Source organism: Neolamprologus brichardi, chromosome 4, assembly GCF_056152115.1.
Source record: "Neolamprologus brichardi isolate AB-2024 chromosome 4, ASM5615211v1, whole genome shotgun sequence".
NCBI lineage: Eukaryota > Metazoa > Chordata > Actinopteri > Cichliformes > Cichlidae > Neolamprologus > Neolamprologus brichardi.
In genome coordinates this window covers 11,795,271-11,821,450 of record NC_142107.1, presented here as the reverse complement: position 1 = coordinate 11,821,450, position 26,180 = coordinate 11,795,271, and the positions used below count along the sequence as shown (strand labels likewise).

At 44.2% G+C, this 26,180-nt stretch overlaps 3 protein-coding genes across 6 annotated transcripts in view; 2 read left to right on the top strand and 1 right to left on the bottom strand.

Moving 5' to 3' along the window:
- The window catches only part of crebbpb (CREB binding lysine acetyltransferase b), a 42,205-nt gene extending 31,982 nt beyond the window's left edge, over positions 1–10,223 (top strand). For 2 of the 4 annotated variants that reach the window (XM_006791440.3, XM_006791439.3), the window contains exons 20-31: positions 1,030–1,110; positions 1,244–1,300; positions 1,406–1,483; positions 1,607–1,674; positions 1,756–1,906; positions 4,516–4,662; positions 4,759–4,872; positions 4,986–5,151; positions 5,563–5,730; positions 5,983–6,144; positions 6,462–6,743; positions 6,863–10,223. In XM_006791440.3, coding sequence (XP_006791503.2) covers positions 1,030–1,110; positions 1,244–1,300; positions 1,406–1,483; positions 1,607–1,674; positions 1,756–1,906; positions 4,516–4,662; positions 4,759–4,872; positions 4,986–5,151; positions 5,563–5,730; positions 5,983–6,144; positions 6,462–6,743; positions 6,863–9,241 — 3,853 coding nt within the window. In that variant the 3' untranslated portion in view covers positions 9,242–10,223. Of the gene's footprint in view, positions 1–999; positions 1,111–1,243; positions 1,301–1,405; positions 1,484–1,606; positions 1,675–1,755; positions 1,907–4,515; positions 4,663–4,758; positions 4,873–4,985; positions 5,152–5,562; positions 5,731–5,982; positions 6,145–6,461; positions 6,744–6,862 lie in introns of all 4 variants that reach the window. The other 2 variants (XM_087839812.1, XM_087839811.1) reach the window with 1 other exon arrangement.
- Positions 10,224–11,188: 965 nt separating this feature from the next.
- Positions 11,189–23,148, top strand: trap1 (TNF receptor-associated protein 1). Its single transcript, XM_006791442.3, has 18 exons — positions 11,189–11,387; positions 14,270–14,440; positions 14,521–14,603; positions 14,684–14,824; positions 15,267–15,338; positions 15,469–15,629; positions 15,729–15,838; positions 15,928–16,001; positions 17,098–17,253; positions 17,456–17,576; positions 17,663–17,732; positions 18,590–18,737; positions 18,836–19,021; positions 19,160–19,298; positions 19,379–19,464; positions 20,881–21,026; positions 21,191–21,263; positions 21,646–23,148. Exons 1-18 carry the CDS (start codon positions 11,267–11,269, stop codon positions 21,745–21,747), a joined length of 2,160 nt encoding a protein of 719 aa, XP_006791505.2. The 5' UTR covers positions 11,189–11,266; the 3' UTR covers positions 21,748–23,148.
- Positions 22,652–26,068, bottom strand: LOC102779933 (MAPK regulated corepressor interacting protein 2-like). The gene is made up of 5 exons (XM_006791441.3): positions 25,685–26,068; positions 25,507–25,576; positions 24,922–25,061; positions 23,990–24,079; positions 22,652–23,040 (listed from the first exon to the last, which is right to left on the bottom strand). Exons 1-5 carry the CDS (start codon positions 25,737–25,739, stop codon positions 22,970–22,972), a joined length of 426 nt encoding a protein of 141 aa, XP_006791504.1. The 5' UTR covers positions 25,740–26,068; the 3' UTR covers positions 22,652–22,969.
- Positions 26,069–26,180: the final 112 nt, after the last annotated feature.

The window sequence follows — 26,180 nt, the reverse complement described above, 5'->3', positions numbered from 1 at the left end:
GTTTTGTAACCCCCCCCCCCCTCAAAAAAAAAAAAAAAAAAAAAAAAATCTGCCTGATCAATTGCTGTCATTTAGTTATACATGGCCATGGGGAGGTCTTCATCAGCAGGAAAAGCTGTAATACCTATTAAAATACAAGTCTAATACAAGTTTAAAAGTCCCAAATTTATGCCTCTTTTGCATTTCACCGAAGCCAATCTGTGGGCAGGGTTTGAGTTTTTACCTGGCCAATGCTGGTCCCTGGGCCTTATGTTTGACACCCCTGCTCTAAGGACATAATTCTCACAGACAGAGTATTGCACCACAGTTTGAGTTGAGTGAGTCATATAATTCGGACAAGCAAAACGTGCATGATGGGTCCATCCCTCACATCTATCCCTTTAATTTTGTTCTAGGAAATGAGCTCCAAAGCACCCCCTTCTGTTCAGAATCTGTTATTGCAGCTTAACATTAGTCCAATGGAACACACTTTAGTTATAGATAATCAATGCTAAATGCCTCAAGATTTCCCAAATTAGAATTAAAGACTTGGACACTGTTGTTAAAGGGAATTTAGTCATGTTGTTTCTGCTTAAAGGAACCGGCACAATTGTTTTTGCATCATCACTTCTGTCTCTCCTGACATGATCATCCATTCATCAACTCTTAATGCATGTTGCTTCTCATAAATGATTTCAGTGTAAATTTCTTTACCGTTTTGATTTTGCAGCATGCATGTTAGATGACGATGTTGAACACAAATTTGTTGTTGACGACAATCATTTAATGTCCTTAACATAGCATCTGAGCATGTTTCCCCACATTTCTGTTCCACTTTGAATGAGAGTGGCTGAATCATGACCATTTTGACTAACCATGTACCTCTGCCCGTGTGTGTGTCCTTCCGTCTGTCCGCTGCCCATGCTCTGTCCTCGGTTGTTGCTGTGTGCTCCGTTCACTCTGCATTCTGCCACCCGTACGCCGGTTTGCCTGTGCTGCTACTGTGTGTGCTGGCTGCAGTTCACCCAAATATGGCCTTATTGCCGACAGGTATCACTACTGTGAGAAGTGCTTCAATGAGATCCAGGGCAACAGTGTGACCCTGGGAGACGACCCGTCACAGCCACAGACGTAAGTTCCTTGGTCCCCGGATGTCTGAATATCACCCTGTGATCATCGTGGAACCATTTGCTTTCTGGCTCTTGTTCTCTGGAAGGGAATAAATAGTCACAGATTTAACATGAAGATCTCTCTTTTTGTGCAGGATGATATCTAAAGATCAGTTTGAAAAGAAGAAAAATGACACGTTGGACCCTGAGCCGTGAGTATTCTCTAGACAGCTTCAATTTGATGTGTGTGACTGCAGTGTTGCTTCTTTGCTGCTTTTTACCAAACAGAAAGAAAAAGCACGTTTTTGTCATCGTAGGTTTGTTGAATGTAAAGACTGTGGACGAAAGATGCATCAGATCTGTGTGCTGCACTACGACGTCATTTGGCCATCAGGGTGAGTATAGCTTGACTGCTACGCTAGACAAATATCTTCAAGCACATATAAGAAATGTTTGACCGTCATAGAATTTATATTTGTTAGTTGACACTAAAAATAATTAGATTTTTCTCGTTTCAGTTTTATCTGTGACAACTGTCTGAAGAAGTCTGGTAAAGCCAGAAAGGAAAACAAGTTTTCAGCCAAGAGTAAGTTACATATACAAGTAAAACATCAACTTCTGACAAAGAATATCAGTGTTTAAAACATGTCTTTGTGTGTTCGTTAAGGGTTGCAATCCACAAGGTTGGGTTCATACATTGAAGACAGAGTTAATAAGTACTTGAAAAGGCAGAACCACCCTGAAGCTGGTGAGGTGTTTGTGCGAGTGGTCGCCAGCTCTGACAAAACTGTGGAGGTTAAGCCTGGCATGAAGTCTAGGTAAGTGTCACACCTGCTTTACAGCGCTTATTTTTAATTTATTTTTCCTTTGGCGGGTCCAGATGCATAAAAGCATCTGATAAATCTTCAATAGCATTGTGTTTTCAATCTTTTCAATCACGCGGCTGATTCCACATTTATCTCAGCTAGAAACTGAACTGCATAATGCCTCGAGAACAGTTTTTGTATTTTGCAGCTCATAGAGTAGAAGGACCGAAGAGCTTGTTTCTCCTACAGTATTGGTCAGAATTTAATCAAACTTGGACACCATGGCATGATGACAGCAAACATCAAAATTATCACTATTTTGGGTTATTACCCAAATATCCCAAAGGTCGTTTTATAGGGACTCATCACTCCAGCTGGACTATTGATCAGGATTTAATCAAATTTAGATACAACAATCACATAATTGATCACCAAAGGCACATTTTTCATTTTATGAGCAATAACCTGGATCGTTTGCTGAATGCACTGTGCCAGTGATGTGCTACTTTTAGGAAAATGTGCTGGTCACAGCGCATTGTTGAATAGCCTTGGCTCAGGAGGTAGAGCATGTCATCTACCAATCGGAGGTTGCTGGTTGGCTGCTCCATTCTGCATGCCAAAGTAGCCTTGGCCAAGATACTGAAGCCAGAGTTGCTGTCAGTGTGTTCATTGGAGTGTGGATGTTGGATAGAAAGCACTCAGACATAGAAAAAAAGTGTGTGTTTGTGTGAATGGCTGCATGAGATGTCTTCTACTACTTGGATGCTCAAGTATAGTAGAAAAGCTCTATATATGACTAACTAGTCCATTTGCCTGTCTATTTGATGCCTTGTGCAACGTCACAATGTAGATACATAATGCAATTTGTTCAGATATAAACAGAAATCTCCATGTTCATACTTTCATATCAAAGATCTGACTGTGGAAAGGGAATTGGTTCCGGAAAAGAGTTATATTTAATCTTATGAAAATTGATTTACTTTTTTTTTTCTTCTTCTTTTCACAAATGACTTGAGTCTGTCTTTTAAATGCTCTCATATCCATCCATTCAGTAATGCATGCCTGTCCAGGTCTGAGCTGTCTGGGCCTCTCAAGCTAGCTGAGAGAAATAATCCCTACAGCATGTGCTGGGTTTGTCATGGTGTCTTTTTACAGTTGGACATACCCGAAGCATCTCATCTAGGTGATACTCAGGAGGCATCCTAGCCAGATGTTTCAACCATCTCAACTGCTTCCATTGGGCTTGAGTAGAGCCTTTATTCCTCCACACCAAAATGACCTCAGCCTTGTCACTCTTCAAAGGAGGCTAATTTCCGCCACTTCCTATCACTACTCATAGTTATTGCCAATAGGTGATTGTAGATCACCTATTGGCAATAACTATGAGTGAATCTAGTTTAATTATAGATTCACCAGTAAAGTGAAAGCTTTGCCTTTGTGCTTACCTTTAAACAGCATTTACATTACTGTAGATGCTGTGCTTATTTCTCAGTCTCCCACTCCACTCTTCCCTCACTCATACACAAATCTTTGAGATATTTGCCCTCCTTTGCTTGAGGCAGGCACTTGTTACCAACCTGGAGTGGAAAATCCATCCTTTGCCGGGTGGGAACCACGGCATCCGACTTGGAGGCGCTAATCCATGCCAGTTTGTAATGTGCTGCAAACATCCCCACTGGGAGCTGTAGCCCATAGCAGAGTGAAGCCAGCAGAGACATGTTAAGACCAATGAACATGACACCCTGTGCCATTTGGCTACACCTAGAAATTCTGTTCATAATAGTAGAGAACAGAATCGGAGACAAAGGGCAGCCCTGGTGGAAAACAAGCCTACCTTATTGCCAGTAATGAGAAAGATGAACCCAATGACCCATAATCATGAGCACAGTTGAATTGCTTCTTCAAGTCAGCAAAAGTATCTGTAGAGTAGTTGGGGGCAATACCCCACACACCTTCATCTATCATCATAGAGGGCACAGAGCTGGCTCAGTGCTCTGCAAGCAAGTTGAAAACCACATTACTCCTGTGAATGGAGGTGGACTTTTCTCCATAGGGGAAGGGAAGTTAAAAAGTGTGATTTCCTGTTGAAGTTGAAACATACCTCTGGCTCCCCACGGCCTACAGTGTGGTCAGAGAACTGCTTTCACCTCCCGAGTTATCTGACTTGAGGTTGCTAGATTTTCTTCAAGACTTATGGGAATCTTGTTCCATGGCTCTATGTACCAAACCCCTCCCACACTCGAGTTGGCGTAGTTGGCGGCTAAGAACGCTGTCTTCTGCCAGTACCAGTCAGCTGCTTTCAGAGTTGCACAAGTTAACCAATCTCGAAAGAATCCCTCCCTTTTGATTGAGAACTCCCTTCACTTATGTCCATCTTCTGCCAGAAGCCATCGTGGGCGGATACTGCGTCAGGCACCAACAACTTTATAACCACAGTTCTGTACATCTGCGTCAGCAATGGAGGTGTGGTGCACGGTTCATTCAGACTACATGACCCCAGCTTCCCCAAGGATGCTGTTGACATGCCTCTGCCAGAAGCTCTAAGAGCACCCTGACTATACGTTGAGGTGTATTCGATCTGTCCATTGCTGCTGTTGCTTACACCTTCTCTTTTTCCACAGGTTTGTAGACTCAGGTGAGATGATGGAAAGCTTCCCCTACAGAACCAAAGCACTTTTTGCATTTGAGGAAATAGACGGGGTGGACGTTTGTTTCTTTGGAATGCACGTCCAGGAGTACGGCTCAGAGTGCCCCTTTCCAAATACCAGGTAACACAAGAGCAAAATGTTAGAGGCATTGCTCTAAGTTTCCTTTTAGTTTGTGTGCATTATTCTCACATCACATATTCTGTATCTCTTTTTCAGACGAGTTTACATATCATACCTCGACAGTATTCACTTCTTCAGACCGCGTTTACTAAGGACTGCAGTATACCATGAGATCTTAATAGGATACCTGGAGTATGTGAAAAAACTTGGGTGGGTAAAAAGTAACGTTACGCAGTGTTGCATTTTAACTCCTTTCAGTCATGTATTGATGCATGTTTAATTCTTCTAAGTGCTAAGTGAGTCATAACTTAATTCCTGACCAGGTATGTGACGGGTCACATTTGGGCCTGCCCACCCAGCGAAGGAGATGACTATATTTTCCACTGCCACCCTCCGGACCAGAAGATCCCCAAGCCCAAAAGGCTTCAAGAGTGGTACCGAAAAATGCTGGACAAGGCTTTTGCTGAAAGAATCATACATGATTACAAGGTCAGAAAATTATACCAGTAAAAATAACTTTGTAACCACCTGTGCATGTTATGTTTCTCAAGACATTCCCAGCTATAATTAACATTTTGAAGTCTGGTGTTGGCGGCAGGCGGTTACCACGCTGTTCAGCTGAACTAACGTAGTTTGCTTTAGGAATATAAATATGATTATCTTGTAAGATTCTGGAGTGGCTGATGGGCACATTTACACTGGATTATCAGTGAATTAGCATTTATTTACCAGCTACAGTGTTCAGCATAAAGGGGCTCGCTTTGTCTTATTATAAAGACTTGACAATTTTGGGAACCCCCCCCCCCCATTATTTTTCATAAATTCAACTTCCAACTTGTCCCAGTTAGAAGCTCTTGTTGCCCGATTCCCTGATAAGAGCCTTTGTGTGTCTGTGTTCAGGACATTTTCAAGCAGGCAACAGAAGACAGGCTGACCAGTGCCTACGAGCTGCCGTACTTTGAGGGTGACTTTTGGCCTAATGTACTGGAGGAGAGCATCAAGGAGCTGGAGCAGGAAGAGGAAGAAAGGAAAAAGGAGGAGAACACAGCCTCCTCTGAGACAACAGAGGTGAGTTTGATGGATACGTGGATTCAGAATATTTTTTATTAATGAAAGAAAGCCTCTTCTGATCCCAGAATCAACAGCCCAGTGTTTTAAGTCCTTTGTCTCGCCCCAGATTGTATCATTCTCAAGTACCCATTATATAAATGCTTTTGGCTTTCTGGCACTGTATAAACCACTCTGCTTAATTGCATAATTTCATCTTGCCTGTTGTGCAATCTCAACTTCTCTAAATGTCCATGCGTGTCTTTTTACAAGGGAGCCCAAGCTGACAGCAAGAATGCCAAAAAGAAGAATAACAAGAAAACCAACAAAAACAAGAGCAGCGTCAGTCGAGCCAATAAGAAAAAGCCTGGAATGCCAAATGTAGCCAATGATCTGTCCCAGAAGCTCTATGCCACAATGGAGAAACATAAGGAGGTGGGAAACCCTAGCAACTATAACAGATTTTTAATTTTTTTTGTCTGTCCTAAATGAATAAAATTTCATTTCATGTAACATTTCAGTGACTTGACTCTTCTTTTAAAGCTTGGGGAAAAAATTCAGACAAAGCTGGTAGATTGTTGTGTGTGAAGTTATAAGTACAGAGCAGCGTCTCTCTTACTGTGCTGCTTCCTGAGGATAATTGAATTCCACATGAAAATTTTCTTCCACACAAGAGTTAAGGAATTTGTCATGTTGCACTACACTTCAGCAATGCCTATAGCTAACAGTGTTGCTTCCTCTCCTGCCACCAGGTATTTTTTGTTATCCACCTCCATGCTGGGCCAGTCATTAACACCTTGCCACCCATCATGGACCCTGACCCTCTGCTGACTTGTGACCTGATGGACGGACGTGATGCGTTTCTGACCTTGGCCAGGGACAAGCACTGGGAGTTCAGCTCACTGAGAAGGTGTAAATGGAGCACAATGTGCATGCTGGTGGAGCTGCACAACCAAGGCCAGGACCGCTTTGTGTACACTTGCAATGAGTGCAAGCACCATGTCGAGACTCGCTGGCACTGCACAGTTTGTGAGGTAAGATACAGTTGTGATCATTGACCGTGTTTTAAAAGCAACATCTGCATCGGTTTTGAATTAACACTGAGTTTACATTTTTAACTAAGTTTAATGTCGTCTTTCTCCCCTCTCATCAGGACTATGACCTATGCATTAACTGCTACCACACTAAAGGCCATGAGCACCAAATGGTGAAGTGGGGTCTGGGCTTAGATGATGACAGCAATGGTCAAGGTGGAGAGGCCTCCAAGAGCCCTCAGGAGAGTCGACGCCTTAGTATCCAGCGCTGTATCCAGTCCCTGGTGCACGCCTGCCAGTGCCGCAATGCCAACTGCTCTTTGCCGTCCTGCCAGAAGATGAAGAGGGTGGTTCAGCACACCAAAGGTTGCAAGCGCAAGACCAATGGTGGCTGTCCTGTGTGCAAGCAGCTCATCGCTTTATGTTGCTATCATGCCAAGCACTGTCAGGAGAACAAGTGTCCCGTGCCCTTCTGTCTCAACATCAAACACAAACTTCGACAACAGCAGCTGCAGCACAGGCTTCAGCAGGCTCAAATGATGCGTCGCAGAATGGCCACCATGGCTGGAAGGGGTATGCCTATGCCATCTCCACCTACCTTAAATGCCCCAGACACTCCAAATTCTGTGCAGCAGCCTAATACACCCCAGACTCCCCAACCCATGTCCAACCAGCCCCAACAACAGCAACCACCAAACCCCACCAATATGTCCCAAGGCTTTCCCAGCAACGGCCGCAGCAGTCAGCCTCCAACACCAGTGCCGCAAGGTAAACCGGGGCCTCAGTCATCCCCTCTCCATCAGCAGCAGTCACCCATGCCCAACATGCCGCACCAACAGCAGCCTCCACAGCCTCGCCAGCAGCAGCAACCGCAGGAGTCATTGATGGAAGCCCTGAAGGTGGCCAGACAGATCGAGATGTTAGCTAAGTCAAAGCAGCCGCAGCAGCAGCAGCAGCAGCAGAAGCAGCAGAATTATGCAATGAATGGGATGCCAATGAACCACCCACGCATGATGGGGCCCATGCCAAGCCAAATGCAGATGATGCAGGGGCCACGCGGGCCCCAGGTGATGCAGCAGGGCCAGTGGGGTCCGGGGATGCAGAATCCCCAGGGTCATCAGCCACAGGTTCCTCCTCAACAAGGCCCCATGCCCCCTCAGCAGCCTCAGGGAAACCCAATGCCCCAGCAAGGTCAGCCCATGCAGAGGCCCATGATGCCCCAGCAAGGTCACCAGATGTCTGGGGTCATGCCTGCACAGGGCTCCTCACAGCAGGGCATGACACCACAGCGACAAAACATGCCCCGAGGTATGCCGGGTAACATTGCTCCAAGTGCCCTGCGGGAGCTATTGGACACCCTGAAGTCACCCAGCTCCCCACAGCAGCAACAGCAGGTCCTGAGCATCCTCAAGTCTAACCCCCACCTCATGGCCGCCTTCATTAAACAGAGGACGGCAAAATACCAAGCCAACCAACCACAGCAACAGCAGCAGGGCCAACAGCAGAACCCCCAGGCCATGCTAGGATCCCAGCCAGGAATGCACACAATGGTGGGCATGGCAAACCAGGTGCAAAGGCCAGGGATGGCACCTCAACAGCAGCCTCCTCAGCAGGTGGGACCCCAGGGAATGCCATCCATGGGCACCCAAGGCCAGATGGTACCAAACGGAAATCAAATGTTCCGCAGACAGCAAATTCTTAGGCAGCAGCAGTTGCAACAGCAGCAGCTGCTGCTGCAACAGCAACAGCAACAGCAGCTGCAGCAACAACAGCAGCTGCAGCAACAACAGCAACTGCAGCAGCAACAGCAGCAGCAGCTGCAGCAACAACAGCAGCAGCAGCAGCAGGGAGGTTTGCCTCCAGCCCATGGGCAGTTCCCCCAACAGCAGCCGGGACCAGGAAGCTATATCCGTATGCAGCAGCAGCAGCACATGGCTATGCAAGGAGGTGGGGGGCCTATGGGACCGCTCCCTCCCACATCTCAAATGGGCCAACCTGGGATGGGAATGGATGGACAGCAGAACTTCCAGCAACGCATGCTTCAGCAGCAACAGCATCAGATGATGAAGCAGCAGATGGGCTCTTCGGCACAGGCCAACTCGATGAGTCCACAGCCTCACATGCTCCAAGGCCAAGCCCAGGCAGGAGCTCACCTACCTGGCCAGACAATGGCAAACACCCTGGGAAGCCAGGTACGCTCTCCAGCCCCAGTGCAATCGCCCCGCCCACCTTCGCAGCAGGCCCCTCATTCCAGTCCCTCCCCTCGGATACAACCCCAGCCATCACCTCAGCATGGCGCACTCCACTCCAGCTCTCCCCATCCCAGCTTAGGAGGTCCCATGTCAGGGCCCATGGAGCAGGGTCACATGGGAACACCAGAGCAGAGCGCCATGCTCCCGCAGCTTAACACACCAAACCGAGGGGGGTTGAGTAGTGACATGGGTATGGTGGGTGACACGACGGGAGACACACTAGAGAAATTTGTTGAAGGATTGTAGCATTTTGAGACAGAAGAAAGGCCTTGTTCTGTTTTCAGCTGCAACATTTTTCTATTTGCTGATGTAAAAAGCTAAAAGAAATCACAAAATAAATGAGTCTTACGAGGCCTACGGACTGTGAACCAAGGACTACTTTTTTCAAGTACACAGAGTGATTTAATAATTGCTGTTGAAGAAACAACAAAGACACAATGAATATATTTTTGGTTCAGACCAGCCTTGCAAGATTTTGCCCTGGTCTTTGTGTTTTAATTTGTTTTTCATTTGTTATGCTCTGGTATTGACTTTTTAAAAAAACCTTCTCTAAAAAAAAAAATTTCATTTTATTATTTTTTATTTTGTACGTTTGCAAATTAATATTGTATTTGTGTAAAGAAGACTGTAAAATTATTTGTGTGGGAATTGTTTTTGCCAGGCTTCACCTCTTGCTCAGTTTCTCTGTTCCTGGCTAATTTATTCTAATATGCCATTTTTCAAAAAGGACTGCCTTTAGGAAAGCCTTAATTTCTTTCCTGTTTGCAGAGTCTAAAGGAGATTAACGTATTTGTATAGATCTAGGAACTATTGCACACACCCAAACACAATTTGCAGGTTGAAGGTAAACCTGCGATGACTCTTGTTCATGTTCACAGGTGCAGGAATGTTCTTTTTACTGGCCTGGGCCCAGTGTTTGTCTTGCAGATGTTCAAAGATTGCTTTGTCTCTCCTTCAGTCTAAAGAAATTCTCATTAAGTCCTAAACCTCTTTCGCCTGTGGTGGGAAATTATCTTGTTTGACTGCTAATTTGTGTTCAGAGAGTTTTGTGCATCATTTTCTCTCGCATTAAACTTGAATTGATGATGAACTATTCTCTAATGTAAATCATGCAGGTGGACAGTACTGTAAATATGCAGAAAAGAAATGAAATCACTGTACAAATTGGTTCAAATGGCTCATTTCGTACTTATATACCATATTGTTAAATAAACCTGTGTGCCACAGACTCTGCCTTGAATCTTTCTGCATGGGGGAAATTCGTATGTGTTCAGCAGCTGGGCTGATTTTTATTTGCTCAATCATTTCTCTATATTAAAAAATAAATAAATAAAACGATCCATTAGATTTTCATCAGTTGCGTGTGGAAGCTTGTTTGGGCCACTGAAGAATTTGTTTGTTTTTTGGGGGGGTGCCCTCCTTAAGTCAAGGTTTCAGGTAAATTCAAATGATCACTTTGACATTTCAAACTTAGTTGGACATTGACATTTTGAAATGTGTAACCTGAAATTTTGAGAGATGATGAAATTATGAGATGTGTAACTTTTAAAGTAAGTTTTAAACTGATAACCTGAAGTTATTGAGATATGTGAACTGAAATATTGTGAAATGTAACTCAAATTTTGAAATAACCTGAAAATTCGAGGTAAGATTTTAAGATCATATTCTGAGATTTTGAGAGAACTGAATTTGCATGTAGGTAAGAGGACAAATTGAAATATAACCCCCCCCCCCCCCCCCCCCCCACCCCCAGTGGTAACTACAAGCTTTCATAGTTTCCAAGAGTTTATTTTGATGTGAGAACAGGATCAAGAAAAATCTTCACATTTAAAAAATATGAACCATCAGATTTTTGCCATTGACAATTTGAAATGTAACAAATTGTTACAAAATAAATGCTGCTTGCATGAACATAACTAATTTTACATTCTTTTTGACCTTGAAGTGTAAATTGGCAACAAAGAAAAAATCTCAATTTTAAGTAATCAGAAAACTCGAATAAATAACCGTACTAAAGATTAATATAAATATATACACATATAATATACTATGTTATATAATGTCGTAATATAATGTATTACGACATAAAACTTAATTATGCACATAGAGTTTGAAGAGCATCCTATTCTCATCAGGCAGATTGCGGTCGGCCTTTTGACGTCATTATCGCGCGCAGTCGCAGGTCCTTTTCCCGCTGTAGTTCAGCGTGTGTCCCTGTCGGTCAGTTGACCTGTCATTTGTTTTGTCTTTGGGTCCCACCCGAGTGTCAGCATGTCCCGCTGTCTCGCGCTGGCTCGGTTCGCTCTCGGTTCCTCTCAGAGGGCCAGCTCGCGGCTGGTGTCATCTACACGCGGGCTGAGCAGCCGACCTGTCTCGCGCTCCTTGACTGGAGGTAAGCTGTGCTTATTAGCCAGCCAAGTTAGCCTAGCCGCCTAGCTGACAGCACCAAGATTTCAGTTAAATGTAAACTCTGCTTCGGCTAACCTTTGTGGCCATGTTTTTTTAAACTAACCTGCGGCTCACGTGTCTTACAGTAGAAACCGATTAACGGTTGAATTTAAAGCGATTCGCTTATAAATTTTATTGCATGGTTACATCCAGTGTTGGGTAAGTTACTTTAAAATAGTAACTTAGTTACATTACTAGTTACTTCTATCAAAAGTAACTCAGTTACTTCAAGTTACTCGTTACTTTCAAAGTAACTAGTTACTAGGGAAAGTAACTTTGGTTTTACTCAGAATTCTCTTGTTAATGTGTTGCTTCCATAACTTTGCCAGTCTTCTAGCTTGCTTACTTGCCACAAGTGCACTGTGCCACCTACCAATAGAAAGGAAAAGATAATGTGCATATTTCCACGAGAGAAATCCCACACCCTGACCATCATTGACTGCTGCCATGATTCTAGCCTACGTCACAGCATCATGTGCGCCTTTTACATCCAACACAAAAACTGCAGTCGTGGTACTTTTGATTGTACTCAGAACTCGGAAATTCTGCCTTCTGAATAGGAAGATGTAGGTAACACCAGACTGCAGATGAGCTGCATACAGGGCTGGACTGGGACAAAAAATCGGCCCGGACATTTTGACTAGAGACCGGCCCGCCATTATAGGAAAAATCATAAAGCCTTTGAATGAAAACAAACACTGTTGTGACAGTGATGTACACTGTTTTGATGGTATATTTGCATCAATCTATGAATCGTTTGTTTGCAAGATTCAGATAATTATTTTTTAAAAGCTAGACATTTTAAATTAGAATAAGAAAGAAAAGTATTTCTTTGTGCCCACCTTTCCCTGTTAATGCCCTACCTGGCCCCCCTGGCAAAACTTTGCTAGATCCGCACCTGCACAATTACCAGCTGTCAGCTACCTAAAAAAGGATCCTGGTGTTATTTGTCTCTCAGAAACAGTTCATAACCTCCCTTCAACTCATTCATGTCACCTAGAAGGTAAACCTGTTTCTCCATCACCTGCTCAGCTCTGATGATTCAGTAAGGACATCTCCTGGTTTCATCTTCATGTTTCCCTCTCACCAGATAACCAAACCGATATCATGACCAGCAGGTTTACAGCTGTGGCTCCAGCAAACATCAGCTGATACTAGAAATTAATATTAAATAAATTCTAACAACAGCTGATCAAGCTTAAACGTGCTGCTGTTGTTTAGCGTGATATCCGCTGGTTTCCTCTTTCTGGCGCAAAGTGGGCGATAAACAAACAAGAGAGCCGATCAGCTGATCATTGATCAGTTTTCATGATTGAAGTAGAAACGGGAGAGGGAGGGGGGAGAATGAAAGAAGAAGAGGCAGCTGTGCAGCAAAGACACAGAATAACTCCAGCTTTGTGCCCTTTTCATTGTAGCTGAATTACGGGACAAACTGTTCCTTTTCACCTCAATAAGAAACGCGTAATATTTTCTCTGAATACCAGACGGGACGGTTGGCAACTCTAATAACTTATGAACAAAATAAAGTTCAACATCATTAACTTCATAGCACCCACCCAGCTGTATAGAAACTCCGTCATGCTAGCTAGTACGCAGTACGGAAAAAGTCAGCACAACGAAAATAAACTCCACCTAAACTTGGTTTATATCTGACCCAGATAGACTGCAGGTCATAACTTCTTACCTGAAGTTCAGTTCACACTTGGACCGGCGGCCGCCTCGGGTCTCTGCTCCTCCTCCTGCCTCCCCTTTCCCTCATCCACCTGCTGCCTCCACCACTTGCTAATGTTACTGAATCTGTGGAAGCTCCGCGATAGCCACCACACGAAGTAACGAGTAACGACCCTATCTAAATCCTAGTAACGACTAACGCGTTCCTGGTTTTGGCATAATAACTAGTTACCGTGCTCGTTACCACAATAGTAACGTAGTTACTGTAACGCGTTACTTAATAACGCGTTAGTCCCAACACTGGTTACATCACACTAAACTGAATAGATTTCATTTATCGTTTAATATCCCCCATCTTTGAGGAAAACTTACAGAAGTACCATACCATAAACCCCGAGAACCGAGGAAAAAAGTGTCTTTCAGTTGAACCTTTTTGGTAATTTCCTGCCTCTTTTGAGCAAAAAGAGGCCAGCCAAACAAATAAGATATAATTGAAAAGGCCAGGATGTTCTCAATTGAGGACATCAGGACTTAACGTTACTGTTACACAAACACTTAAAAACACAAAGGTGAGACCCTTATTTTTATTTTTTTATTTTTTTTTGAAAGAAGGCTCATGCACACTGCTCAAACGAGTAAATCCATTTCACCTGCTTTGTTTCAAATCAAAGTGGCAGCAAGATGGAGCCCCCCTCCCCAAAATAAGCAATGGTTGTGCAGATGTTGACTACAGACCCTTGCTCGGAACTTACTTTTCTCTCGTTTTGCTTTTTGCTGGTGTCTTTGTGAGTCCTGGTAGCATGAGACGTCACCTACAGCCCAACTGCAAAAGCCCGATCCTCTCTATGCTTTAATCTGCTTCTCAGTACACCTGGATACAGGAGTCGAGCTACAGCATTTTGAACAAGCAAGAGATGTGAACGCAGAGCCTGACTAATGCCCAAATATAAGCTAGTGTGATAACCAAGCCTGGATGACATGAAGCCATGAATCACTTTCTTGAAGGTCTGTGTTTTGCTGTAGGCAGCATTCAGACATTGTTTGGGTAAACATCAGAGGGTTAAGTAGATCCTGATTAGAGAGATGATGAGGGATCTAAAATGCTACTGCTCCCTTGTTAAATGGCCTCACCATCTTTACTCGTCATGCCATCAGGTTTGTCGGTTGGACAGCTGCAGAGGTGGAGCAGTCGCCCCAGGGTGTGGAGTTCGCAGCAGGCCTGCCTTGGCTTTAGCCCACAGTATTATTACAGCACCCAGGAGGCAGAGAAAGAGCCAGAGGAGGAGCCTCTGCACAATATCATCAGTGATACAGAAGCTGTGCAAGGTACTGGGACAGCTGCAGACATATTTCCCATGAAAGCTTGTTCTCAAATTCTGAATGTTGCTCTGCCTTTGATCTTTCAGGTAGTTTCCACAAACATGAGTTTCAGGCTGAAACCAAAAAGCTGCTGGATATTGTCGCCAGGTCCCTGTACTCAGAGAAAGAGGTGGTGTAAATTGGACAAAAGCTACTATCATTACAGTTTACCTTCACTGCTCTCCTCTGACTGACTTGTCTTTCTTTCAGGTCTTCATCAGGGAGCTCATCTCTAACGGCAGCGACGCACTGGAAAAACTGCGCCACAAATTGATATCAGCAGGTGGTGAAACGGCTCCAATGGAGATCCACCTGCAGAGTGATGCAGCAAAGGGCACCTTCACCATTCAGGTACACCTGTTTACTGACTGTAGAAGTTTTGGACAAGTTTTAGAACAGGAAGGATAACATTAGATCAGAAAGCGAGTCGTAATCCTAGCAGATCAGCTGAGCTCGGTGCCAGCAAAACACCAGCCGATGGCTCAGCTGTTACCTTTCCCTGTATCCAGTCTTAACCAGGATAATTCTAAATTTGTTCAAGCTGCTTTGCAACCCATCTCCACCCCAGGACCCCCTTTTTTCTTGCATTGTTACTTACTTAAATCAGTAGCATATCTCTGCTTTTTATGTCCTGAGATCCATACAGCCAGCTATAAATAATTATAGCAGGTTGTTCCTAGTGCTTCTAGTGCACTTGAAGCCCTGAGATGGTTTACTGCCCCCTGCTGGTAAATGGGATACAACACACTAGGATAGCTTAACTCTTGAGTGACTGATTTCTATATTCCAACAGGACACAGGAATCGGCATGAACAAGGATGAGCTGGTGTCTAACTTGGGCACTATCGCCCGCTCTGGTTCTAAGGTGAGTGCTTCATTGTGACATTACTTATCTGATATAGCGCTCCTGTTGTAAGTTTGGCTTTTAAAATGCAGCATCGTGTTTTCTGATGCTCACTCCATCTGTCATCATTGTAACTTTCTCCCCACTGTAGGCGTTTTTGGACGCTCTTCAGAACCAGGCGGAGGCCAGCAGCACCATCATTGGTCAGTTTGGTGTTGGATTCTACTCCGCCTTCATGGTGTCCGACCGCGTGGACGTGTACACTCGCTCGTCTGAGCCCGATGCACCTGGATACAAATGGTCCTCAGATGGGTGAGAGCAAAGAGTGGCTGTAGAGAGGTATCCTTGGTTTGAGAAGGGCTGCTGTGAATCAGAAGTGTAATCCTCAATATCTCACATGGTCTCCCTCAGCTCTGGGGTTTTTGAGATTGCTGAAGCCACCGGCGTTCAACAAGGAACAAAAATCGTGCTCCACCTCAAAGACGACTGCAAGGAGTTTTCCTCTGAGGACAGAGTTAAAGGTAAAAGTGCTGTCGCTGCTTTGGTAACTGTAGGATGGCTGCAGTGAGGAGACGTATTCATGCATCAGTACTTATTGTTTCTGTTTCAGAGGTTGTAACAAAGTACAGCAACTTTGTAAGCTTCCCCATCTTTCTGAATGGACGGAGGCTCAACACTCTGCAGGTGAGCTGCTGTTCTCCTGTTTTGGATGCAAAGACTGTCACTGAATGGTCCAAACTCACAAAATAAATGGCACAATTGTACAGTACTGTGTAAAAGTCTTTAGCCGCCCCCGATTTCTTTATATTTTGCCTCTATGGAGCCAAACGTTTGCTCCTTGTGTTTGTCCTCGTACCTGACAATTTTAACCAGAATGTTTTTGTTTGGTTGTTTGCTTTTTAATCCTGACCTATGAATGATTTAAGTATTAAAAGGCATTAACAAATAGTAAAACTATTGTTATTTCTTTATTTTATTTGACCTTAGTTTGTTTTACAAGTTCCAAAAAAACCAATTCAGTTAGATTAAATGTTTTCAAAAGTGTAGTTTTTGCCCCTCAGCCCTGAAAGGCTCATGGGGTATTGTCATCACCCCACCGGGTGGACAGGCATGTGGTGTGGACACCTAAGTTTGTGAATGCAATAACTTGAGAATGAGGTGACGTAGGAGGAAATTGATACCATGGGGTGCATCTACTAAAAAACCTGGATAAGTTCAAATCTTGGTGATCTCAACCTGAAAGTCACTGTAAGCTTTACGAAAATCTGGTGTATGGGATAACTTAAGAACAAGACGACATAGGATTTTGAAATGAATACCATGGGTGTGTCTACTAGGAGGCTGTCAGCCTCCTAGTAGACACAGTACTGGGTAGCACTGTCAGTCATTAGTATTTAATTAGTTAAGTTGTATTTAACTGTAATAATCTTGGTGTCTGTTTTTGTGGCATTTTGTTGCTAGCATAAAAATCCAAAGACAGCAGGCATAAAATAGTATTTTTAAACCAACAAGCTGATTCCCAAAGAGCTGTCAGCCCAAATTTGATATACATCGTAGCTGTGTATGTTGTGCAGTTTCCTTAAAGAATTTTAGGCACCTGGAGAGGTGGGAGACAAAAGAAGAAGTATTAAAGTGGGGTTTTTTTTAACCTTTATTTATACAAGCAATTTCATTTAGACTCAGTGTCTCATTTACAAGAGAGCCCTGTTTCAGACAAACATATTAAAAATACGACAATGAAAATAATAATTTTTAATAATCGCTGTCTGTCTTCCTTCAGGCCTTGTGGATGATGGAGCCGAAGGAGATCAGTGACTGGCAGCACGAGGAGTTCTACCGCTACGTCGCTCAGGCTTACGACAAGCCACGCTACACTCTGCACTACCGCGCCGACGCCCCGCTTAACATCAGGAGCATCTTTTATGTCCCTGAAGCGGTGAGGAGTATTTCACAATGCAAACTTGACTTCAGTTGCTGTTTGGTTGCAAAGCTCTGTGAGAATCTTCATTTAGGAAACCGGCTGGTGTTCAGGTCCAGTACTGATAGATGACGTAAACTTTACAGCTAAATTGTTCTTTAGTGACCTTTCAAGCCGGTTTCCTGTCACGTGTGTGACGAAAGAATGTATTTGCCAACAGAAGCCATCCATGTTCGATGTGAGCAGGGAGATGGGGTCCAGCGTGGCTCTGTACAGCAGGAAGGTCCTGATTCAGACCAAAGCTACTGACATTTTGCCCAAGTGGCTGCGCTTCCTTCGAGGTTTGTTCCTCCTCAAATGCTTCTAGCATGCTCTGTATTTTTTTCTTCACACAACACTTTGCAGAATGTTTTTGTTTTGTTTTTAGGTGTGGTGGACAGCGAGGACATCCCTCTGAATCTGAGCAGAGAGCTGCTGCAGGAGAGCGCCCTCATCAGGTACAGTAGCAGTAATGCAGCTGTTTTAGGAATAAGGTTGGTTTAATGAAGGGAACATACTGTAATTTCCATATCTGTATTTTTATTGTGGAACTTACTCCTCATTAATCAAATAACAGACCCTCAGTTCAGCCTGTCTCAGGCCACATCTGCATACATTTGTATTTTAACGGGGCGATCGTGGCTCAAGAGTTGGGAGTTCGTCTTGTAATCGGAAGGTTGCCGGTTCGAGCCCCGGCTTGGACAGTCTCTGTCGTTGTGTCCTTGGGTAAGACACTTCACCCGTTGCATACTGGTGGTGGTCAGAGGGCCCGGTGGCGCCAGTGTCCGGCAGCCTCGCCTCTGTCAGTGCGCCCCAGGGTGGCTGTCGCTACAATGTAGCTTGCCATCACCAGTGTGTGAATGTGTGTGTGAATGGGTGGATGACTGGTTGTGTAAAGCGCTTTGGGGTCCTTAGGGACTAGTAAAGCGCTATACAAATACAAATATAAGCACAAATACCATTTTAAAACGGTGTTTTAAAAAAGGGACTGAATTATCTCCAACACGCCTGTAACCACGCATCTCATTGACCGCTCACCTTCTTCTGGAAACCGCTCCACACAGAGTTTCGTGACCCCAGAGGAAACGACTATAGTTCGTTACAAAAAAATCTCCTCTAAAATATGCATGTGCAAAATCAAAGCCATGATGGTAACCTGTGCTTTGACTATGCATTAAAATAGACGTTTGACATCACTACAGCATATCAGCAAGAAGACTGACCCCTTACACTAAATCCGTGCAGTCAATTTTTCTGTTCTTCGCTTGCTCTCCCCTCGATGTTTGCTCATTTCTCTACCGTCTCCTTTCTTTAGGAAGCTTCGTGATGTTCTGCAGCAGAGGGTGATCCGCTTCCTGCTGGACCAGAGCAAAAAGGAGCCAGAGAAGTACAGCAAGTTCTTTGAGGACTACGGCCTCTTCATGAGGGAAGGCATCGTCACCACACAGGAACAAGATGTCAAGGTTTGCACCAGAGCTTTGCATTGAAATGACACAGAACTTTAAAGGTTAGCAGAAACACTTTGAGTCTGAGTCACGCTCCGTGCTCTCGCTCTTTGTAGGAGGATATCGCAAAGCTGCTGAGATTCGAGTCGTCGGCTTTGCCGGCCGGGCAGCAGACCAATCTGATGGAGTACGCGTCCCGCATGAAGGCAGGCACGCGTAACATCCACTACCTGTGTGCCCCCAACAGACATCTCGCAGAGCACTCCCCCTACTACGAAGCCATGAAGCAGAAGGACATGGAGGTAAGACTTGGACTCGAGTTAGCCAGCAGCCGGGTAACCCGAGCTGATCATTATCCTGATTAATTAACAACAGATGCTGCTTATAGCTTCACTATAACAAACTGCCGTGTCTCCATTTGCGTGCGTGCACGTATGCAGGTGCTCTTCTGCTACGAGCAGTTTGATGAGCTGACCCTGCTGCATCTCAGAGAGTTTGATAAGAAGAAGCTGATCTCAGTCGAGACCGACATCGTGGTCGATCACTACAAGGAGGAGAAGTATGAAGACAGCAAGCCAGGTGTGCCCGTCTTTCACAAGAGCCTCTCGCTGTTGCAGCTGTAGACTTGACTCCTGCTCATCGTCTTTTCTTCCTCGCAGCATCCGAGCGCCTGACGCAGGAGCAGGCTGATGACCTCATGGCCTGGATGAAGAACTCGCTTGGACCCCGTGTGACTAACATAAAGGTTAGAGAGGAACATTTGCATGCCTGAGATACCTGAAATGACTGTTTCTGAATTCGGCTGATGGGTTCTTAGAGGCTTGTTGGTCGTCTCTATCTGCACCTTCGATCGCTTTGTTTCCTTTCTTTTTTGTCCTTTTTCTTTCTGCACAGTTGTAGATTTGTAAAGTTTTGTGGGAAGAGCGTGAACTTTAGGTCCTGAAGAAGGGTATGATGGGAAAAGTTAAAGAAACACTTTTCTAAGTGCTGGTTAAATCAGATTGGGAGCCGTGGTGAATGATCGGCTGATTTCCTGTCACAGACTCAATTTTAACCGTCGCGTCGGTAAATAAAAAACAATGATGTGGAAGCTTGCTTGTGTGACTAATTCTGACACAGTTAGGGCGAGTCGTACCTTAGTTTTTACCTTCGTAAACAGATTAGAAGCCAACATTTTCACAGAAGCGCCAAAGCTTCACCTCAAGAATTTCAGGATGAAATCAGCTTGAAAATGTGATTATTTGTGAGTTTGACTCAGCTTATAATGTGAACAAATGAGAGACATCAAAGTTCAGCATAACCAGGCTTTCTTTGGCTCAACAAAACCTAAAACCCCAGGTGGAGATAACGGGTATCACTACAGGAGTAATCAGCTTTCTGCTTCAGGCTCTGTATGAGGAGTTTTGTGGGTCATGGGACTCTTCTGTCACACAGTGATCAGTACGAGTAGCGCCTGCTCTAATCACAGATGTTATCAGAGGGTGATTAAAAATCTATAAGGAACATAAAACTGTCACAAAAAGGACGAGACAGTCAGAGCAGAGGACAGAAGATCGTTAATCAGAGGACAGGAAATCAGCTGATTGGATTCTTCTCTGTACAGAGTAGTAATAAAAACATTTTAATTTAAGTTAATCATTTTAATTGGTTAATTATTATCAGTGCTAATAAGGTGACGGCTGCACATTAAAGCCCTGAAATTTTAAACTACATTTAAACATTTAAGGTGACTGTCACACGGCGTGGGAATCGATTTGGCTGAAAACGATTTGGCACATTAGAATCAGGTTTCACATCATCACCTGTCGCTGAGCCCGTTTCTGCTGGAGGCTTCTTCCTGTTAAAAGGGAGTTTTCCTTCCCACTGTCGACAGTGCTTGCTCACAGGAAGTCACCTGATTTTTGGGGTTTTCTCTGTAATATTGCAGGGTGTTTAACCTTAACTGTTGTTGTGATTTGGTGCTATATGAATAAAACTTTAAGGGAAATGAACATTTACACATTTCCTGCATCATTAAATGGACATTCAGTAACAAAGGGCATCACAGTTTGTCCTCGGTTTTGGTAACAACCATTTCATCTTAAGCACCTTGAGAAACAGATTTAAACGTCTCTTTGTTACCACCGTGTGCTGTAGTTAATTTTCTCCTCTGGCACTTTAGCTGACGCCTCGTCTGGACACCCACCCGGCCATGATCACAGTGCTGGAAATGGGCGCCGCACGCCACTTCCTCCGCACCCAGCAGCTGGCCCGCACTGCTGAGGAGAGAGCCCAAATACTGCAGCCCACACTGGAGATCAATGCAGGGTGTGTGGGTGTGTGTGTGGGTGTGTGTGTGTGTGTGTGTGTGTGTGTGTGTGTGTGTGTGTGTGTGTGTGTGTGTGTGTGTGTGTGTGGACAAATTGTACTGGGTGGAGAGTGGGAGAAAGTGGGTTTTTGTCCTCTTCTGACTGCGCTCTGCTTTCTCACAGACACGATCTGATCAAGAAGTTGTTCGCACTGAAGGACACAAACTCTGAGCTGGCTGGATTATTACTGGAGCAGGTGCTGGGCTCACAGTTATTTCATCTCTATTTGCTCTTTGCCCATTTTTTCCATTAATGATCTTTAAACAAAAAAAACAAACATGTCATATCATGATTTTTAACACTTTCCTTATATTTAGAAGAACCATAATGAAATGTGTTCTAATGAAAAAAATAAGGGCTGTGTTGTAGTGCTGTAAGATACTGCAAATTTTGGTAAATACAGGGCTAATATTGCCAATACAGATACAATAAGCATGTTATTATCAGTGTAAAACGTTGCCCAGCCTTTCTCTTCAGGCAGGATGCCATTAGCTTGTTCACTGGAGAGATTTTATGGTAATTTGTTTTAACTGGTAGCAGTGCAGCTTTTATAGTTTTACTTCTTTTATTTTTTCCAGATCTATGACAATGCCATGATCGCAGCCGGCTTGAACGATGATCCTCGACCGATGATTTCCCGCCTCAACGACCTCCTGACCAAAGCTTTAGAGAAGCACTGAGAGCTGCCTGTAGACTGGAGCATTCGCAGCAGCTCAATGGTCGATAAAGCCAGAGAACTAGACTTTGTAAAGAATACGCCACCTCTTTTCCCCTCTCAAGTCTTTCATTTCCACCGGTGCAGCAGGCGTGAAGGCTGAAACAGGAACTGCCTGAAGATTCTCCATAAATACTTCAGTGTCTCTACGCTTTGTGTTCTTTGGTCCTGCCATTAACAGGACATGAAGGTCATGGTTGCACCCGTCTGTTGTTACAGTGTGACTTTGCCATTACGCTCACTCTTAGTGTACTTTCAGTTAATAGTCAGGCTCATTGTTAATCACATCATGAATACTCCAGGCTTCTCAGTGAGCGCTGAACTCATCTTAAATATCTGATATTTTTCCAAGTTTGGATTTATAAGGAAGCTTTATTGGTCTTCCTTTTGGAAATGTGCCACTAAGTTTCCAGATAATCTGGTTTTTCAGAATAACAACCTCGTCTTTGAGGTACAAATTTTGTGCAGAAAAACGTTCTTTGTCCAGCTCAACAACAAGGAAATAAATAAACAAGTAAATCCTCTGCCAAGGCCAGATTTTAGCCAACGTGATCCAAATCTGCACCGAAATTCAAAGTGTGGGGAGGTTTTGCCCATGTTCCACCTCTCAGCACATTTGAAATTCAGCCTGGTAGTTTGTAATCTTTTGCTGTTCTCACTTTTTTTTGCTTGAACCATTTTTCTTATGCTCTTGTTTAGTTTTGTGGTGTTAAAATGTTTCTGAGCAGCTGTTTGCGCTCGTACTCGGAGACTCTGCTGCATTCAGGAAGCGGTAAACGTCATTTCGAATAGTGTGAGGATTTATGGAGGCTTGTCAGCAAATAAACACGGATTCAACATAATGCCAGGTTAAAGAAATGAAGCTGTAATCTGGAACTTCTTTAAAATACAATTTTACTGCATTTCAAAGTAACATCTCTGCTGTGAGAGAGAAAATATAAGATGAACCTCAGTTTTAAGACTTCATCCTTCTGTGTGCAGTCTGTCTGCACGGCTGTGTGACCGCACAAGTTCAAGTGGTTCTCAGGAGTTTCTCTGTCCACCGTTATCAGCACTGTCAGTCCATTTCAACCACATGTGGGCACTTTGACCCATCAGAACTCCCGCCCAGGCTTCCTCTTCTTTTGTGAGCCGTCATCGCAGTCTCACCTCCAGACTGTCCGAGAGCATCGAATCCCAGAGGAGCGTCAGGAGAGCTTATCTATGTTTTCTAAGAAGCGTTGGGCCCACCATTCATCCAAATCTATGGGCACAAAGTCTGAGAAGAAAACAGAAATTAAACCATTAGATACATCTTTGTCCATGGTGTGGATGGTTGAGAATAAATATGTCAAAAGGATGAAAAATAAAGAATCACTAAATATTACGCGTTTCTCTTCATCTATAAATTTTCCTTACCACCTATTCAATACACTACTCCATTTAGCCCAGTGGTAATCCACTCAACCTGTGAGCTAAACCATCACAAACTGCAACAACGGCATTTTTAATGAGTCTTCAGTGCCCTCTTGTGGTCACAAGGAGGAACTGCGACGGTGTAGTATATTCAAAATAAACTCATTTTTAAATCTCATTTAAAAATGAGAAACGTAAAAACTTTAAAAATAAATACTAGCATATTTTACATCAAGCTGTCTTACATAATGCTACGATAAATATATTTAACACTGCCGACTTTTCAGTTACGTCTGCCTGCTGGGAATCTAAAGTGATCATCGCCCTCCGGTGGTCATAAGGCGGAACTGCAACAGCTCAGTCACACCACCACATTAAAAGTTGGAGAACCAACGAGTTGTATCTAATGTATTTTTATTTGACTCATCTTATTCATGATTTTTGGATTTTTGTTCTGGGCTAGAGGTCTTAGTATTATTATGATCACTGTTACATTTAAAAAACAAAAAACCTACAAATACCATTTAAAACAGTGTGTGAGCTTTCCCTATGCATTGCTATATTAAAATTTTAAAATGAGTCAACAGATTTGACCCGTGACTTTGGGCTATGCTATTTGGCTGTTATAAACCAGTGCGACCTACTGCACAGGTTGCAACAGTTACAGGCCTGTGAGCTGCAGCTAGATGAAATATGATTGTTACACTTGCACTAAATAAATAAAGTCTCAGGACTTTTTTGTCACAGTGCGTAAAAACACCGAGTTGGGGTCTGAAGATAACACAAAAAGGAAAAACAGTAGCTGTACTCACCATCCATGTGTGGGCTGGGAGTGGCCTCTTTATAATGCACTGCTTTCTGTGCAGCCTGGCCCACCTCCTGCTGTAGCACCTCCTGCCAGGCTGAAAACACAAGACTTCGGTCAGTAAAGCCACCATGAACACTCTGTCCAGTCCTACACTCCAGGGCCACACCCACAGTGCCTAACAAGTAAAGTCCAGCAACTGTTTCAGAGACATACCTCTCCTGACCAATGTTTGTGTTCCAAACAGTGAAGCACGTGGTCACACACTTTGTGTGTGTGTGGTTGTACTCTACGATTAAGTTCAACTTTGACAGCTGTCTCCAGGTCACAACTTTGAGGAGCCTCCAGTGGATACGTTTGATTATACAATTTGTATTTCAGTGAACAGAAAAGAACCAATCCAACCTGAACAGAAGCCTTTGCAGAAAGGCGGTGTCAGGCCTACTTTGTGCCCTTGTCCAGTCAGTGCCAAGGTTACTCAAGTTGTTTATGAGCTGCTGTGACTGAGCTTCAATGCCAACAACAGGACACACAATGTAAGAACCACTGAGCCAAGTGGGGGATCTCCTGGAGACCCGCTGGGTTTGTGAATGTTAAAAAGAAGCCCAAACTTCAAATCCGGACCAGACCCAACAATCCTGTCAGAACGCTTTGGTGCTCTTCTTTAAAGTGATGCCTAGATTTAAACCCAAAGCCTGAAATGTCATTTCTTTCAGCACATGTGCCAGCGTGGGTCAAGAGGAGATTGATGTGGGCGTGAGAGCATTTTTCTGCTTAGTGCCTATCAGTGTCAGAGCAGCTGTGTGGGTGAGGCCTCGGAGGGAAGAGGAGGGGGCTGGTTAGCATCTTGATAGTAAAACAATGTCATTCACAAAACAACAAGTGAGGGATGGGTGTCAGGATACAGTGTAACAGTGGGATAGTCTCTCACTTTCTTACCCTCAGAGACAAACTTGACATTTTCTTCATGTGACAGGGTGAAACTCTCTTCGTGATGATTGTGTGCGGGCAGAGCTGGAGCAGGGTGATGGTATTTCTTACCATTCGGACGGTTGAAAACGATCTTTGGTGCGGGAAGTCTGAAAGGGGGACAAGAGAAGTACTGTGTTGATTTCTGCCAGAAAGAAAGTGCTCATTATCATTCCCAAGCAGGAACTTTCTTAAGTGATAGCTTATATCCAAGAAAGGCTGGTTAAGCAGGAGTAAGAAGTTACAACAGCTGAATGAGGGACCTTGTGATCCAAGGTCACACACACATGAACAGGGCCAGTCTGCCTGGCTGGTTCAAACTAAAAACCAATCATAAAAACCAACAGAGTAGGCAGGCCAAGCTCAGAGAAAACCAGAGCGGGGTTTTATTCAATCACCAAGGCATCAGCTGATGAACAATTGCTGCAGTCTCTAGCTGATGACGTCCACAGCTGCTAGGACACAGTCATTCACAATCACAACCAGAAGTATCTGAAAAAACTATAATGCAATCATTTCTTTACAATTGTCTCCTTTCACGACCTGTGCACCTACCCAGGCATATTCCAGGACGTTTGTTTGTGCTTGAAATCACTGATTTTGCTGTCCAGCTGCTGTGTGGGCCCTGGAGAGCAAGACAAAGAGGATAAAACAACTTGTTATCAGCAGTCCGGAGAGGTGAAAGTGGGTTTTCCGGTGTGCCGTGCTTCGTAGTTTAGCCCCACAGTCTCACCTGTGCGTCGCTGCGTGACCAGTTTGCTGGGACCTCTTGTAATTGTGTACATCATGCGCGGGCGGCTTCACCTGTGATCCCCGAGTTCGACACTTTGAAGTGTGAAGCAAAGCACGTACATCCAAGAAGACGCTCTTCTGATGGGAGAAGCTGATCAATCCACTGAGCTGGGACACGAGAGTGTGCAAACTGTTCGGTAACCTCGTGAAGCAGAGCGCCACGCGTAAAAAACACAACAACCCCAAAAATTAGCGACCAGTGCACAGCCAGAGTCCCGTCTCTCCGTGTGCCCCGATCACTCACGAAATGTAAGTCACTTTGGTGCTAAGGTGTCCTGGCCGGCCACAATGTCACATAACCTGAAACAGCGGCAGTCATTCGTAAGACACGAGACGCACACGGTCACCGTCTCGACGTGCCTACACGCCTCCTTTGGCGCTTTAAAGCGACAGCGTCCCCCGAGTGTGAAGTGAGACTTGCAGAGGTGTACTGAAGC